The sequence below is a fragment of the Vulpes lagopus genome, chromosome 12, assembly GCF_018345385.1.
Source record: "Vulpes lagopus strain Blue_001 chromosome 12, ASM1834538v1, whole genome shotgun sequence".
Classification (NCBI taxonomy): domain Eukaryota; kingdom Metazoa; phylum Chordata; class Mammalia; order Carnivora; family Canidae; genus Vulpes; species Vulpes lagopus.
The window spans coordinates 62,820,915-62,837,203 of NC_054835.1; the positions used below are offsets into that span (position 1 = coordinate 62,820,915).

Here is a 16,289-nt window from a genome sequence, read left to right on the forward strand (position 1 = left end):
TTAGATACATCACCAGGTGTACCATCCATGAAAGAAATAATTTATAAGCTGGACTTCATCAAATTTCTTAAAAATTGGGGCATCTGGGTGGCTCAGTCGGTAAAGTGTCTTCCTTCAGCTCAGGTCATGATCCCAGGGTCCTGGGATGGAGCCTAATGTTGGGCTCCCTGCTCAGTGAGGAGCCTGCTTCTCCCTCTCTCGCTCCCCCTGCTTGTGTTCTCTTTCTCTCTCTGTCAAATTAAAAATAATAATAATAAATAAATAATAATTTTTTAAAAATTCTTACAAATTAAAAACTTCTACTCTGCAAAAGGCAATGTCAAGAGAATGATAAAACCAGCCACAGACTAGGAGAAATGCTTGCAAAAGAAATATCTCATAAAGGGGTATTATCCAAAATATACAAAGAGCTCTTAAAATCCAACAATAAAAACTAAACAACTTGATTGAAAACTGAGCCGATGCCTAACAAGACACCTAACCAAAGAAGTTATACAGAAAGCAAAAAAGGATATGAAAAGATGTTTCACATTACATGTCACCAGGGAAATGCAAATTAAACCAATAAGGAGATACTACTACAAACCTGTTAGGATGGCCCGAATCTCGAACACTGGTGATATCAAATACTTCTGAGGATGTGAAACAATAGGAGCTCTTATTCACTGCTGATAGAAATGCAAAATGGTAAGGCTTCTTCCAGAAACCATCTGATGGATCTTTATAAAACTAAATATACTCTTCCCATAAAATCCAGCAGTCGTGCTCCTTGGCACTTACCCAAAGAAGCTAAAAATTTATGTCACCACAAAAAACTGTACATGAATGTTTACCAGAGTCTGTTTCATAGTTGCCATAACTTGGAAGTGACCATGCTGTCCTTCCGTAAGCCGGATGGACAAACTGTGGGACAGCCACAAGATGGAATGTACTGCAGCACTAAAAAGAAATGAGCTAGTAAGCCAGGAAAAGACATGGAGGAGGCTTGGATGTATATCATTAACATCAAGAAGCTAATCTGAAAAGTCTACGTGTGATATGATTCTGACTATAGAACGTTCTGGAAAAGGTAAAACAATGTAGATCGTAAAATGATCAGATGCATCATTGTGGGTTCATGAGTTGTAACCAAGGTACCTGTGTGGTGGGGATGTGGAGAGTGGAGGAGGCCACCCCGCGTGGAGCACGTGGCATATGGGCAAACTCTGTACCTTCCTCTCAGTTCTGCTGTGAATTTAATCTGCTCCAGGAAAAATTGTTTAAAAGTCTTTAAAAAAGTGGGGAGCCTGGCTGGGGTGCCTCGGTGGCTCGGTCATCTGACTCCTGGTTTCAGCTCAAGTCGTGGTCTTGGGGTCCTGGGGTCGGGCCCTGAAGTGCGCTCCATACTCAGTGGGGAGTCTTCTGGAGATTTTCTTCTCTCTCCCTCTCCCTCTGCCCCGCCCCTGCGCTCTCTCTCTCTCTCTCTCAAATAAACAAATAGACCTGTATTGAAAAAGTAGAGAGCCTTAAAATTACTAAAATTACACAACACAATGCACTTGTCTCATTTACCTGCAAACTGAAAGATCACAGCAGTCACTATCTAACAGTTGGGTTTTGCCAAGTTGCTAGGCTGTCCCGTTCCTGGCTCTGCGGCTACAGAGAGCAGGATGTATGTGTATGAGTGTGTACGTGTGTGTGTACATGTGTGTGTGTGTGTGTGTGTGTTGTCTGCACTTGTTACTCTTTCTGGGTTACCAGGTGCTTCTTCAGCTCCAAGACTGAGATAGTTGAGACAAAAAGGAAGCCCAGAGAACTCCTCGCCCTGTTGTTTTTTGGGTCCCAATATCCCTAACTTCGCTCTCCTTCTCTCGGCCTTTCAGAGCCCCTTAAGGCTTTTTTTTTTTATACATATAATGTCTAGAGTTTTTAGTTATATTTAGTGGGAGGAATAAGGAAAAAGTATGTCTAGTCCATTTTTCCAAAATTGAAAATCTTGCGACTTTTACTTCCTTTTCTCATCTTAGGGACTCAGTGTATCTCCTTTCAAAATGACAACAATGGCATTTTGTAAGACATCGGGTCACAAGTTGTCTAGTGTATCAGACAAAAGGCATATGGTGTGAACTCCATAAATAGTCAAAGAGTATGTATGTGAGCAACAAAACCCATTCGTTCTCTGTGGGTACTCAACTTCAGCGTCAGCTTCTAGTGCTTTGGGCTTTTGGTGATTCTCCAGATTTTCTCTCCTGATCCTTTGGCAAAGGAGATTTACACACCTGTTTTAGCACAACGCATCTTTAAATCTGGAATCTCCTTTTCTTTAGGGAAGAGTCCCCATTCTCCCTGCCTTCTTGGACACCCCTGTAACCCCAAATGGGGCTAGTCAGATTCTAGCCTCTGGTGAAAATGTAATGGTTTGGGAGACTCAGACCACACATTTCTTCCCAAGGGCAATAGTTGGTAATTCATATTTCTTGAATGTGTTCTTCATCTTTGGGCCAAATACTTGGTGTATGGTGAGCACGTGATAGACTGTTATGGAAATGGGTTCTGATTTCCTAAGGCCTGAAAGGATCGCCATTCTTACCGACATCACTCCCTTTATGCTGCAGAGATAGGAAGACTGGGAATGGTCGACAGTCACTAAATCATGTCATTGCAATTCTATTTGACGTTCTGTGTTGGGAAAAAACAGACCAGGGTGTGCAGTGTTTTTCAGATCTACTCCCTGCCTTTGTATAGTGCTGTTGGGCTTTGTGTTGCAAGGGCACACAAAATCTTCTTGATGAACTAATTCCCCAGGCTCCACTGCCAACTGGTTTCCACTTACACTGGAACAATGGAGAGCACTGGTGGGATTGGGGGAAACTAAGATAATACTCTCCCCTTTCTTATTGTTTCGGAGGCATATGTGGAAGTGGTTGTGACTCTTTAGTGGCTACAGTTTGTACTGGACAGCTTGTTCCTCCCTATTCCAAATTCCCCATCTGTTGGCTTTGATTCCTGGATTCTAGTAAGACCACTGCTTCCCCCCTTTCCCTCTGTCCCCAGGTGTGGTAGGGATGCTCTTCTTCATTACCTCATTTAAGTCTTCTCTTATAAATATTATGCCCATTATCCCTAAGATCACACAGGTCATAAATAGGAGAGCTGGGATTTGAACTGTGGCAACCTAACCCCCAAGCTTTATTTATTTAACCAGCAGTCTGCAGCTACTATCAGGCCCTGGCAAGACTCCAAGCCTTCCCAAAAGGAAGTGCAGAATTTGAGAGTAGCTCCTTCCCTGAAGTCTGGTAGGTAATTCAAGGTCAATCACATATCTGGGTTTTCTTTAATAGTCCATGGTAGGTGGCATTTTGTATAATAGGAGAGTGAGAAATCTAAGAATACATTAAAGATGTATGTAGATGAAAACATTTTGGAGTTAATAGTGCTTATCTCCCTATACCATCCTAGAGAAATGATACAAGTGCTACTCAGCTTCTGTTTCAACTCACCACAGAGATTGAGCTCTATCATTTTTTTTCTAAGATTTTATTTATTTATTCATGAGAGACACAGAGAGAGAGAGAGAGAGAGGCAGAGACACAGGCAGAGGGAGAAGCAGGCTCCATGCAGGGAGCCCGATTCAGAAGCTCTATCATTCTTAAGATATTTTTACCTTCTCTCTCAGGCTCTTCTTGAGTGAAATTTTGTGATATTAATGTATTTCTTTCCGTAGAGATGGTGAGGCAAAAACTACGTGACCTACAGTAAGAAAGCTCATTTTCCTATATGGAACCAGGAAGAAATCTCTTGCCACTCAGGCTAACCTTTCAGCTTGTTTTTGACATTTTTTTTTTTTTTTGGCTCTTAATTTGTAAGAGGTAACTCCCCAATTGTTCTTGGAGAAGCTTTCAATCTGGTTGTCAGCTGAAATTAAACTTCAGCGCATCCTCAGATGAAGTCTTTTTCTCTTGCGGGTTATGGGTTTATTGATCAATCCCAGGGCTATCTGGATCGGACTCCATGTCCATTTCGAATTATGTGAAAAGTCTAACAACTCAACATCACGGCTGAACATGTCATCCTCCAGCTTTTGGGATTTTAAAGGGACTTTGAAGACAACGTGACACTTGAGCATTTTCAAAGAAGAGTCAACAGAAATCAAGGAATTCTAATATATTTTCCTTTTTTTAATAAATACATAAAGCTCTTTACCACTTCCCTCGATTATTTTGATTAACATGATAATAGGATCTTTCAGAGGATCATTATACCAATTTTCACAGCCTGATGTGAGGACTCATTTCACATGAAATAATCATGACTAGCATTAATATGAATGTCAGCGCCATAACACAACAGCATAAGGCATATTTACACCATCTTAACACACAGAACACCGTACATGTACACAAAAATATCACAGATCCAGAACAAATAAGATCAACCTCCTAGACAGTTTACATTTATAGGCTTTGCCTGAAACATTTTTTTTTATTTTTTGTAATATTTTCTTCCCAAGCAAGAAACAGATCTTCCCTACGTCTTGTGATTTATTTGTTACATTGTGTTCATGCAAAAATAATACTTGTTTTATTGCATTAACATTTAAACAGTTTTGGACTGGGGTCCCAAAACCATCATCTAACATTTTACTTGATGTTGCTTCACCCATATTGTCATTTTAGTCGGAGTGATAGGATGGTTTGTTTTTGGTGAGTCACGAAATGACAAACATATCCAGTTGAACACAGTTCAAAAATCAAGATTCGAAGCTTCTTGATCATGCACATTTTACTTTCATTCTTGCAAAAATGGTTTGAGTCAGATATGCCATTTTGATTAAACACATTTTTCTCCTTCAAAATCATATTTCTAAAACAACAACAACATCAACCAAAGGAAAAAAAAAAGGAGAGAAAGAAAGAAAATACTGTCCCACATTCACTGTTCACAAAAAGAAAGAGCAGCAAGGATCACACTGACCACCGTTAAGATATAGTCAGGTGGTGACACCGCAGTAAACATCGAATGTCATCGACATACCGCAGGAACGCGACAATTACTATAACCCATACTTCTGCAGCAGTTCCGATTGCCACTGGCGTTTGCGCTCTGGGAAATAATCTGGAATGTGGATTTTTTTAAAATCCTGAATACACTTTTTCATTTCTTCTTCCACACTAAGCTTCTCACAGACTTTCTTTTTGGATAGATTTGTTTCCCGGGACTTGCTGATGAGCGTCTGAAAGAGTTCACTGTTTCTGCGTTTGTCTGGCGGAGGCATCCACTGCACAGGTGCTTTTTTGGAAGGGCGATCCAATGTCAAGGTGTTGGGTTGGTGAGCTGTGGCTTGCTGGGCACTGGGTGGGTTGTCCTGCGGAGTGCTCGCCTCTGAGTGGCTGTCACAGCTGGAAGTGGAGAGCTCATTACAGGAAGTCCCACTTTCACTTCCTTTATCTCTCACTTTGTCGTGTTTCCTATCTTCATGTTCTTGTTTGGGGGACAGTATCTTCTGAGGTGGTCCTAAAAAGAAAAGAAAAGAGAAAAAGAAAACTGAGTAGAACAATAATAAGAAGTAGGAAGGTCAAACTAAATAAGCTTTATCGTTCTTAAATTTTAAACCAAAACATTCATCTTCAAAAAAAAAAAAAGTGCTGAATGTTGCAATAGTTTACTTATATTTGGGGATGAAATACAACACCCAACTCGATTAACGCACGTTGAAACACGCAGCATGCCGATTAATTATGGGTACGATCAAGTTTAGGAGGTTTTCTTAATGAGCATTTGTTCCCTAATAGATCATCGATAACTTCATGCTGAAAAGAAGAGTTTTGGTTATTTTAGTTACTAGTTCCTGAAATCTAAAAAGACATAATAGGTAAATATTTTGTTAGTCCCATACTGTTTCATTAGGCACTTTGTTCATTTTTGTTCTACTTATTGGGCTACAAGTCCTTTGTGTAGATAGTTTGCATTATAAAATCAGAAAGTACTATTGTTCTATTCTACAAGGTAGTAGTGTTCTTCAGGCCCAGAGGTGCAGCAGCATCTATGTTTCCAAGTGGGAGCCTGGTTCAAATCTTATCCTCAGTGTCTGAATCTTGTTTCCTGTCTATTTCCTTAAAGAGAATTATGAATGTGATGTAAGATATATATGGGCCTAATATTATGAATATTGAAAGACAGTATTTTCTTAAAATACAAGGCTTACCTCGTGACAGTTTGCCAAGATAATTATTTCAAATACACAGTTTACTTCCAAGAGGGAACATATTTTATTCTTCTTGACTCTGCTATGGGATTAGGACCTCCATTTAACCTTCATTGAACACTAACAGATGCCCCGAACTATGATAAAGCCTTGATTAACTAAAGCCCAACCACTGAGAATATGTTACTCGAATCTTATTTTTTTTTCTTCTCGTCCACTTTTATAAACATGTTGTATAAATTAGAATGGGGAGTGGGGAAAGGCATCTGCATTTTTAAGCAATTTCCCAGAAGATTCTACTGTGTGGCCAGAATTGAGGACAATTGGCCTAATCCATAGGGTCTCAACTTTGGTCACATATCGAATTATCTGGAAAGCTTGGATTATCGATGCCCTGGACTTAAACCCAGACATCCTGCTTTAATGAGATGCCATCAGGCCACAGGGCCATTTAATGGATCTTAATCTGCAGCCAAGATTATGAACTTCTCCTCAGTCTAATATATGTGAAATGAAATAATAACCAATATAACCAAATGAAATAATAACCAATATAATAACCACAATAATAACCAATATATGTGAAATGAAATAATAACCAATGAAAAAATAACCGTACTTTATGCTACTCAGAAATGTGGGGAAACAGACCAACCTTTATGAAAAAAAACAAAACAAAACAAAACTTTGTTTTGGTGATATGGACCTCAGATTGAGTGTATTTATTTATTATAATCTCCAAAATAACTTCAGTTGGTACAACTGCTTCTTAAAACCATATCAACTATCAGGCTCAGAATTTAATTATGACCAAGCAATTCATAAAAACACTTTAAGCAACAAAACATGCTTAGTAGTTCCTTGAGAAAGGTCCTTCAAATGTGTACAGCATTATTGGGTGTTACACAAAACTGCTAGGTTATCCTCATGCATCCAATCTCTGCATTCCTAATATTGTTGAACTCTTAGGGCATCTGTGATAACATCCACATCTCAACATAAAGGCCTTCAGGGGGCAATGTGCCTTCCTCTTACATTTTAAAGGATATTCTAGATCATTCCTTAGGAAAGTAAAACTACGAACACTTTAAGAGGGAAAACAAGGTGCTTAGACTTCTTTTATATTACACACTTCAATTATGGGTTATTTAAGACTTTTTTAAAATTTGTCGTATTTTAAGAAGTATCAGTGGGGAAGAAAGTAGAAAATATTTACCAGCAGGTTAGCTTCTCCTGAAATCACAGTTTTCTGAATACATGTAGCATCACTAAAAATTTTTCACTATGTATTATACAGCTTGGAAAGAACTTTAATATTTTGGACTATAGTTTTCATGTCTTAAAATAGTATTTTGCTTCATTCCTTTTATAACACTAAACTCTTTTAAAAATGTATATCTATTTTATAGCTATGAGTCTCACTGTATATTTTCCACATCTTGGCCTGATCTTGCTTATGAAAAAAAATCCAACATGTGAAAAAACTTTTCATAAAAGCATCTACTGTGTGCAACACACATTTGGGCAACATTACCGATTTTCCTATTTAAAGTCAGAAGAAACAAAACAGGATCCCAAACATTTGAGTGGATGACTTTGAGTTGGGTGGAACTGAAGATTGGAAAATGCTCTGAAACTTTTTGGAATGATGGAAATATTCTATATCTTGACTGTAGTGTTAGTGATCGTATGGTGCACGTTTGTGAAAACTGATAGAATCGTATAATTAAAATGAGTGTCTTTTGTTATGTAAACTCTATCTGAATTAACATAACCAAAAACAAACAAATTAAAAAAAAAACAGAACCTCAAAGAATATGTTTCTGTTTGAGGGAAGGTCTTAATTAATATTTCCTACTTCCTTCGTCCACAATACAATACAACTACAAGATATGCTGATATGCACACCAATCCATTTCCAAACCATCACAACTGTGGATTAAAGAACGCAAAACCAAACAGCTATTTTTTTTTAAGTCGTTCCCATTTTTATTTATGGTAAAAGAGAATGGGGTGGGGAGCAGAGAAGATGTACTGCTAACACTCCTTGCTGCCTAACCCAAATCCATTCTGAACATTCCTCTGTCCTCAGCTGATGGGCACAAAGTAAGTCCTCAAGCTCCCTTGTCTTCTGGCTTCCAGTTGGATTCAGCCAATGATGAAGACCGGCAAGACCATGCCCTCAGCCCAGCCCACCCCCAGGATCTCTGTATCTGGCCGCACTCCTGGACCAAGAGGTATAGCCTTGCCTGGCACCTCCGTCCCCCCTCCCACCCCCTCCCTCTGCTACTTCTCTTTCCATACTCCAGAGGCCCACACCCTCAGGCCTCCAGGCCTTAACCATGTCTACTGTAACTGGCACGAGGGTACTGCCACTCAGTTGTAAACCGTTGATGTTTATATTTTCTCGACCTACTCAGTTGGATGTGCCTTCTCTGTCTTCTGAGATCCTGACTAATGGACCCACCCTGGTGCTACTTATCCTCTCCAGTGTTACTTGTAGGATCAGTGTTTGAATAGCATCAGATTTTAGGGGCAACAATATTGAAAAGGAAATGGGTTTAAAGTCCTAGTGGTCTGGAATCAAGTTCTAGCTCTCTGGCAAATAGTCTAGTGGCCTTGAGCAATATGGATGGCTCCTCTAAGCCTCAACTTTCTCATCTGTAAAATGGGGTAATAGTACTTCACCTCATGGGATTGAGATGAAATGAAATACTGTACAAAAGGGTCTAGTATAGTAAATATCAACAACCGAGTGTATCATTGTGATTTTTTTTTTTCTGATGTGCAGATGTTCAGGGCCAACTCCGGGAGATTTTAAGTTTGCTGAAGGGTTTGCATGTATGTGTGTTTATGTGGAGCTCAGGGTGGTGGAGGAGGTGCAGCATCTATTTATCTAATCTTTTTTGTGGGTGTGACCTCAAGCTAGCATGATGTCTACGAGGCTACTCCAAAATAGGATATAAATGAATGCTTTTTTCCTTTTCTGTCAATCTCCTACATTACTTTAACCAGAAATCCCTCCAGAAGAATCTATAGTTTTCATTCCCTATAATGACTAAATGATTAACTGCAAATACCTGGGGAAACCAATTTATATCTAAGGATAATGGAGTGATGAGAAATCTCTTTCAGTTAACAGGCAGGGGAATAGAGCATTTGATAGAGACACCAAGGCAAAAAAGTAACATCAGAGTGGAAAACAGCACAAAAAGGGGTATGTACTAGGTACTATGAAAGCAGATGCCTCATTCTGTTTTTATTCACTGGGAGAAAGATGCTTATCAAGTATATGTGCTAGGGAAGGTAGAGTTATCTAAAGTCCATGTGTTGCAACCATTATGCCTAATGACATCACAATTTATTCATGGAAATAAGCTTCCTCCTATCCTCCCAATACAACACACACACGTAGCAGAAACTGCCCATTACAGGAGAATGTAACATCCGTGTGTTGGGAATGAATTGCTCCTGTGCAATAACACAGAACATCCAGGAAGACTTCTTGGAAGAAGGCATTGATTGGTTTGGCCAATGGAGTTGTGCTGAGGTCACCAAGTGCCAGACACTGTGTTAGTATCTAGAGGAGGCTCATAGTAGGGGCTCTGGTGAAGCCCACAGGCTATTTTTATGATATTTTATACACTATTTAAAATGTATGGACACTTTACAGTATCTCCCAGTATAGACTTTAAACTCTGAAAAAAAAAAAAAAAGAAGTGGGAACCTGAATTTATTACCATCTTAGGAACATTTTTAAGAACTTAGAATAGGTATAGATATTAACCAGAAACAACAAATATACCCCTTTTTCACTCCTGCTATTTCATAAGCTATTGTTAGGCAAGGTGGGCTCTCATCAGCACACCAAGCAGGCTCAGATGTTTATATTATGACTTCAAGGAAATTGCTTGACTTAATTTTTTGTCCACACTTTCGAATGCACAGAATACTATGATAATTCTCTGTATAAATCACTGGGAGTAACAAATAGTCTCCTTTTGATTGATGTTAAGAATTTTTAATAATGCATAACATATTATGTATTATTATTCCCATTTGATTAGGCATACTTTAATTACTGATAAGTTAGTGGATTCAAATTGGGGCTAAGATACAATAATAAAATGATTTATGGGTTTTTTACGATGTGAAATTTAAGAAAAATAAATAACTTCAGAGGAAATAATGATTTACTCTAGTTGCTTAGTTTTCTTGAGGATGTCTTCTAATTGTAGGCTTCCAGGGATAATTTAAAACTTTAATTTTACATTATTCCATTCAATGATCCAAAGCCACATGAAATGCCCTGACCGCAAGATGAAAAATAATTTAAATAGCGCTAAGTCTTGCAAATACGGGCACAGCATGTGTGTCAGAAACTTCTGTGTGTCTCTTCAGCTAGTAATAGAATAAAATATATACACCTACATGATCTTCCTAGAAGCATTTTGTCCTGTGAGTTAGAGCATGAATCAGATTGAGTTTAAGAAAAGAAAACAAAATGTGATTTGGTGGTCTTACCAGCTGGGCTTTCTTCCATCACGTAAATAAGCTCACCAGTAATTATTAGAATAAGCAATGAAATCAATGAATAAGCAAATCTGTTACTTATTCAAGAGTTAACTTTTAAAAGGAATTAATTATTTTAAAATATTCAATACATATGTAGACCTAGAAACTTTCAAAAAAGTATTTGGAGAATTAAATCTTTTCTTTTCTTTTTTTTTTTTATAAATTTTATTTATTTTTTCATGATAGTCACACACACAGAGAGAGAGAGGCAGAGACATAGGCAGAGGGAGAAGCAGGCTCCATATAGGGAGCCTGATGTGGGATTCGATCCCGGGTCTCCAGGATCGCGCCCTGGGCCAAAGGCAGGCGCCAAACCGCTGCGCCACCCAGGGATCCCGAGAATTAAATCTTTTAATTTGGCTATTTGTCATTAGATAGACAAGGACTTTCATCTAGGAGTTGATCATATTTCAGGGGAATGACAGCTTCGCCTAGGAGACTTGAACACCAGCTAATTAGGTCATGCCTTTCCCTAGGTTATTACTTTTTTAAGGAACAGTCAGTATACAACATGCACACACACACACTATGCTCATTTATTATGCTCACATCTTTATTCAATGTGGGAATGGCCTTGGAAGATCTGGGTTTGAGCTTGGCTAAGCCACTTTAACAAAGCACTTTGTGCTCATCATGTGACCTCTCTAAAATTTGGTCTTTTTTTGGTGGGGTTGGCCAACATTTATGTTACTAAGTTCAGTAACACTAACTTATGCAATGACTAGGAAGAGATTTTCCAGGCAGTAAAATTCTAATCAGATATTAAATATAAAACGTTAAAGAGGGACCATTATTAAAAATTACTTCTTAGAGTGTGGAAACAAATTCAATTTCCACCAAAGTACTTCAAAGAATTATAGGGCTCAAGGATAACTTTCTCGAAGCTTCCTGATAGGAAGTGTAGGTTAGAAGGCATTATCAATTTAAGTTTGTTTCATTAAACCTGTTCCTGTCATGGAAGCACAAGCAATGAGAGTGACATTTAAGGCGACACAGTGCAGCCTGGCCGGGCTTGCATCCTCTCACTCAACAACTTACTAGGGGTCTTTTCCTTGGGAGAGTTTCTTTGTGCCTCTCTTTCTACAGAATCCCGGTAAGGATTAAATGAGCTAACACATATAGAACACTTCTTTATGTGAAGATTGAGAGAACGCTCGGAAGAACCCAAATACTTCCACTCTTGCTCTACTCAAGGTACCTACGGGACATGTGAGTTCCAGGTGTCTCTTGGCTTCTTTAGGCCTTAGTTTTTTAGTAAAAATCAAATAAGAATAGTAATACGTAGTCACAGGGGTGTAATGAGAAGGGAGAGAATGTATGTTGAAGCAATTTGCCATGAAGTTCTCTACAATAGATTTGAGAGGCTATGAAGTGTTAAATTTTCATGCCCTAGAAGGAACTTATTTGAGGAAATAAAACACAAAAGCTCTCTTCTAAGCTATTAAAATGTGTGAACTAAAGGCAATAGTAAAAACATAACATTAAACAAAATAAAACAAATTGAAAGTATCATGATGGGCCAAAATTGTAAAATCGGTCAAAACAGGGCTTTCAATTAATTCCATTGAGTTGTATTACACTGATACAAAAAGGAGGAAATTAGAGCTTTACTATTTCATTTGAGTGGCTATTGCAGTACAGACATCAAATGTTAGTATTTTCATCTTTAAAGAAGAAAGGTGAGTTCTGGGTCGGTCTGGGTGTAAGGATGTTGAATAAGAGTAATTCCATATTTTTTCTTGGGATACACAGGCATTTCCAAATGCAGTCTACGTGTACAGCTGTACACTTGAAAAAAAAAAAACCTTTTATTTTAATCTCTTTACCTGCCTAGTGATGATAAAAGAGACTGAATATGTAAAATATATCTGCAACAGGCACAATTCCCAGAAGGGAAATTACCCTTTAATAGCACTAAATTCAATGGTGTGTGAATGGTTATGTGCTACTTGAACAGAATGAACCAATCCATCTTAAATATTAGCACCACATGTCTCCAGGTATTAAGCTGCTGAGTCAAAAGGGAAAAAAAAACTCTATTTGATTTGCTAAACATTTGTTGAGCACCTACTATGTACCAGGCATAGTGTTAGTTACAAGAGGACACACATGCACACACACAAGGAGGTCAGGCTTAGGGTGACAGTAACACACCTGTAAGTAAAGTTCGAATTGGATAAGAAGGAAGGAGCAGGAGTAAATTGTGGTTGGAGCGAACTCTGATGGCATAATAAGGAAAGGGCATAATTTTTAAATCATTAGTTAAATTCTCACCCAAAATTGAAACTTAAGTCATCATAGAGGAGATGAGTTCATTTTAGAGTAAAAAGCTCTTTGAATAAAGATGAATTTTTATATGAGAAAAATCGAATTCACTTGTTTATGTTTCCTATAGTCTCTACCATCATTACTTACTTGTTTCTATGAATGAAGGAGAATAAAAAAGAAAATGAAAGAACTGTAATTTGGAAAGATATACATGCTGTGGTCACTAGTCCATTTTTTGGATCCATCTTGTATCTGTTAACTTCTGATTGCACTTATTTATTTACAGTGTGTCTGTCTCCCAGGCCTAAATTGTAAATGCATTGAAGGTGGAGACTACCTTTGTAGCCCTACCATGAAGGCTTAATCAGAGTAACTGCTTGACCAAATTAATAAAATGATCTTTGACATTGAATTCCTCTGAATTTCTGTAGTATCTATTACTTACTCTATCAATGATCTATCAAAGATCATTCAAAATGATCTTTGAATCATTGAATTCCTCTGAATTTCTGTAGTATCTATTACTTACTCTATCAATCATTCCCGAATGAACATTCACGACCTCCTATGTCACTAAATATTCACCAAGATGACCACAGAGGGGTAAGAAAGCTCTCATCATCCCCATACAAATAAGTGTCCCAGAGTCACCATCTGGTATCCTATCTTCCTCAGAATGGTTATGGTTTTCATGAAGTCAGGGACTGTGTCTTAGGTTTCCTTGTGTCACTCAGCTCAGGAGCTGATTTGTGTTGTCACTGAACCAAATGTACTAATAAAGTGAATAAGCAAAGGTAATGCAGCATTAGGAAAAACCGTCAGAGAAAATATATGTTTAGTTGAAAAGTTCAAAAGTAATCCTATGGCCTTCTTTCCATTTTATACATCTGTGTCTTCCTAGTAGTTATTTCTGCAAGGTCACCTTTGGCTACCCAACGGAATCATTTTTTATTTCCAATTACTTCCAGGTCTTATTAATGCTACCTTACTGGGGCTCTTAAATCAATCCCTTCCTTTCTGTTCCCATTTCCACCACTTATAACAGGTTTCTCATTACCTCTTACTGTGACTCTTAACCAGTTCTCTGACTGCACTTTGGTCCCACTTCAAACTATTTTTGCAATGTTGCTAAATAAATATTCCTGCAGTCTAAATCCATCGAGTATCTCACTTGTACAAAAACCTTCCAAACAGGAAGAATGAAATGGAATGTGAATATCACATTTTGGCATTAAGGGTTGTCCTCAGCGTGACCCCAATGATGATGTCAGGCCATTCTGTAGTGGTTCCCATATAACAGCCCAAGTATACTTGCTGTTTCCGGTAAATGCCTTACTTAATCTCTGCCTATTTCCCTCTCCATGGACTGTATTCCTTCCTCGCTCCGTACCCTCCAAAGCCTATGTCAAAGGGTGTTTTCAGCATAAAGCCTTCCATAGAACCTCCCTGCTCTCTTAATGACCCATCGCAGTTTGTTTGAATCCATTTCAAAGTATGGAGCCTATGTTATCTTAAATAGTCATTTCTATATAACTTTCATCCCTTTGTTCTGTACGCACAAGCACATGTCGACCTACTAGTCAGTCACTAGGGTACAGAGATTGTTTTTCTTTTGTATCTTTGTTATTTCCTGAAGCACCACCCCCATGATGGGCTCATACCGATTCAGCAACTCTTTGTTGAACTGAATTAAATGAAATTAGTATGACCTACAGAAGAATGTCTAAGCCCATCGGGAATTATTTTATTCCCACAGAATTTCTTTTTGTTTTGTTTTCTTTTAACTAAAAAAAGAGATAAAGCCGAGTATAATTAAGCTTACAAGCTGTAACAAGAACAAGCAAAAAACAAAGGAGAAGATGAAGCTTGCCAGTGAGTATAAGAAGGGGCTTACAGTCTCTCTAGTTACTCTAAATATTCCTTTGGGAAGGTCCCTATATTATTCCTTTCGAGTTATTCTTTTAAAGAGAAGTAAAAGGTATTTGCGAACCATAAATAACGAGGAAGACCTATTTTCTTTGCTCTGTGGAAGAACTCTAGGTCACGTCCGTGATGGTACTGGATTGCTGCACCTAAATATTTACAGTAGAAAAGGTATCACGTGGTCCTTGTCCCTTCAGAAGCTTGATCACATGCAAAATAGTCACAGACACCCTGTAGCAGGTCTACATTTAAAACCGAACTCCACATTTCACTCATGGGAGCTAGGTTTCTGGGGCACATTCATCATTTCTCTGTTTAAAAAATAAATGAAACTCCCTCAACACCCCCCCCCCACCAAAAAAACCTCCATTATTAACGTGGTAATTTGTTACAGCAGCCACTGGAAACTAATACAAGTTGATTTAGTTGCACATCTGGCCCTCGGTATATGTTAAGTCGTGGTCCTTATATGAGTGAAAATATCATCCTTAACAACTGGATCTGAATTACAGGATCCAAGTTCCTCTATTAAAATCCCATCTTTCGCAGTCTCTACCAGATTGTCATCCTATTTCTCTTCCAGCTAATAGCCCATAAGATTTTAGAAAACAGTTATCATTTCTAGTCTGTTTCCTCTAATTATAAAAATCAACGATTATTTGCAAGAATGAGGTCTATAGTCTCCTAATGTCACATCCCAATACACTCACTCTACACAGTACATTCCCACAAAAGATTATTTTCTGTCTCTTTCTAGACACATGCATACTTACACCCCCCTGCCCTCATGCACATACTACACACACACATATTCACAGCGTATATATACACACACATATGTGTGTACGTGCGTGTGTCTGTACACACACATATATATGTAATCATAGGACTGTCTCTCATCCATAATTGATTGCACACGCAAGTCTAGCAACTGGTAGTTCTGTGAAGTTCTAGCACCTTGAATTTACTGCCTTCTGGACATTTCCTAACTTCAAATACCATATGCCAAAAAAAAAAAAAAAAAAAGGAGCTCATTATTTTTTCCCCTGTAAATCAGCTCCTCCTGCGATGTTTAACAATTTTTCTTTTTCATAAAAGCACCACAATCTTCATAATCAGCTGGGTTTGCAGTCTTAGTCTTCATTATTTCTATTCCTGTCCCCGATTGATTCCCTGCTCAGGTGACAGCCACCTAATCCCATTGTGCATACTTTGATGACGTCTCCGTCACCCCTCATTTCAGTCTTCTCCCCAGCTTATGATTCTCAATAACTCATATTGAACCTATTGTAATCACCTTCTCAGCTCTTCCTGAATCTACTGAAATTCTAGAGATCTT

General features: G+C 38.3%; 1 protein-coding gene across 1 annotated transcript in view; it reads right to left on the reverse strand.

The window, feature by feature from the left end:
* Nucleotides 1–4,136: 4,136 nt before the first annotated feature.
* The window catches only part of KCTD8 (potassium channel tetramerization domain containing 8), a 225,568-nt gene continuing 213,415 nt past the window's right edge, over nucleotides 4,137–16,289 (reverse strand). Inside the window, exon 2 of the mRNA XM_041723848.1 lies at nucleotides 4,137–5,493. Coding sequence (XP_041579782.1) covers nucleotides 5,033–5,493 — 461 coding nt within the window. The 3' untranslated portion in view covers nucleotides 4,137–5,032. The remainder of the gene's footprint in view (nucleotides 5,494–16,289) is intronic.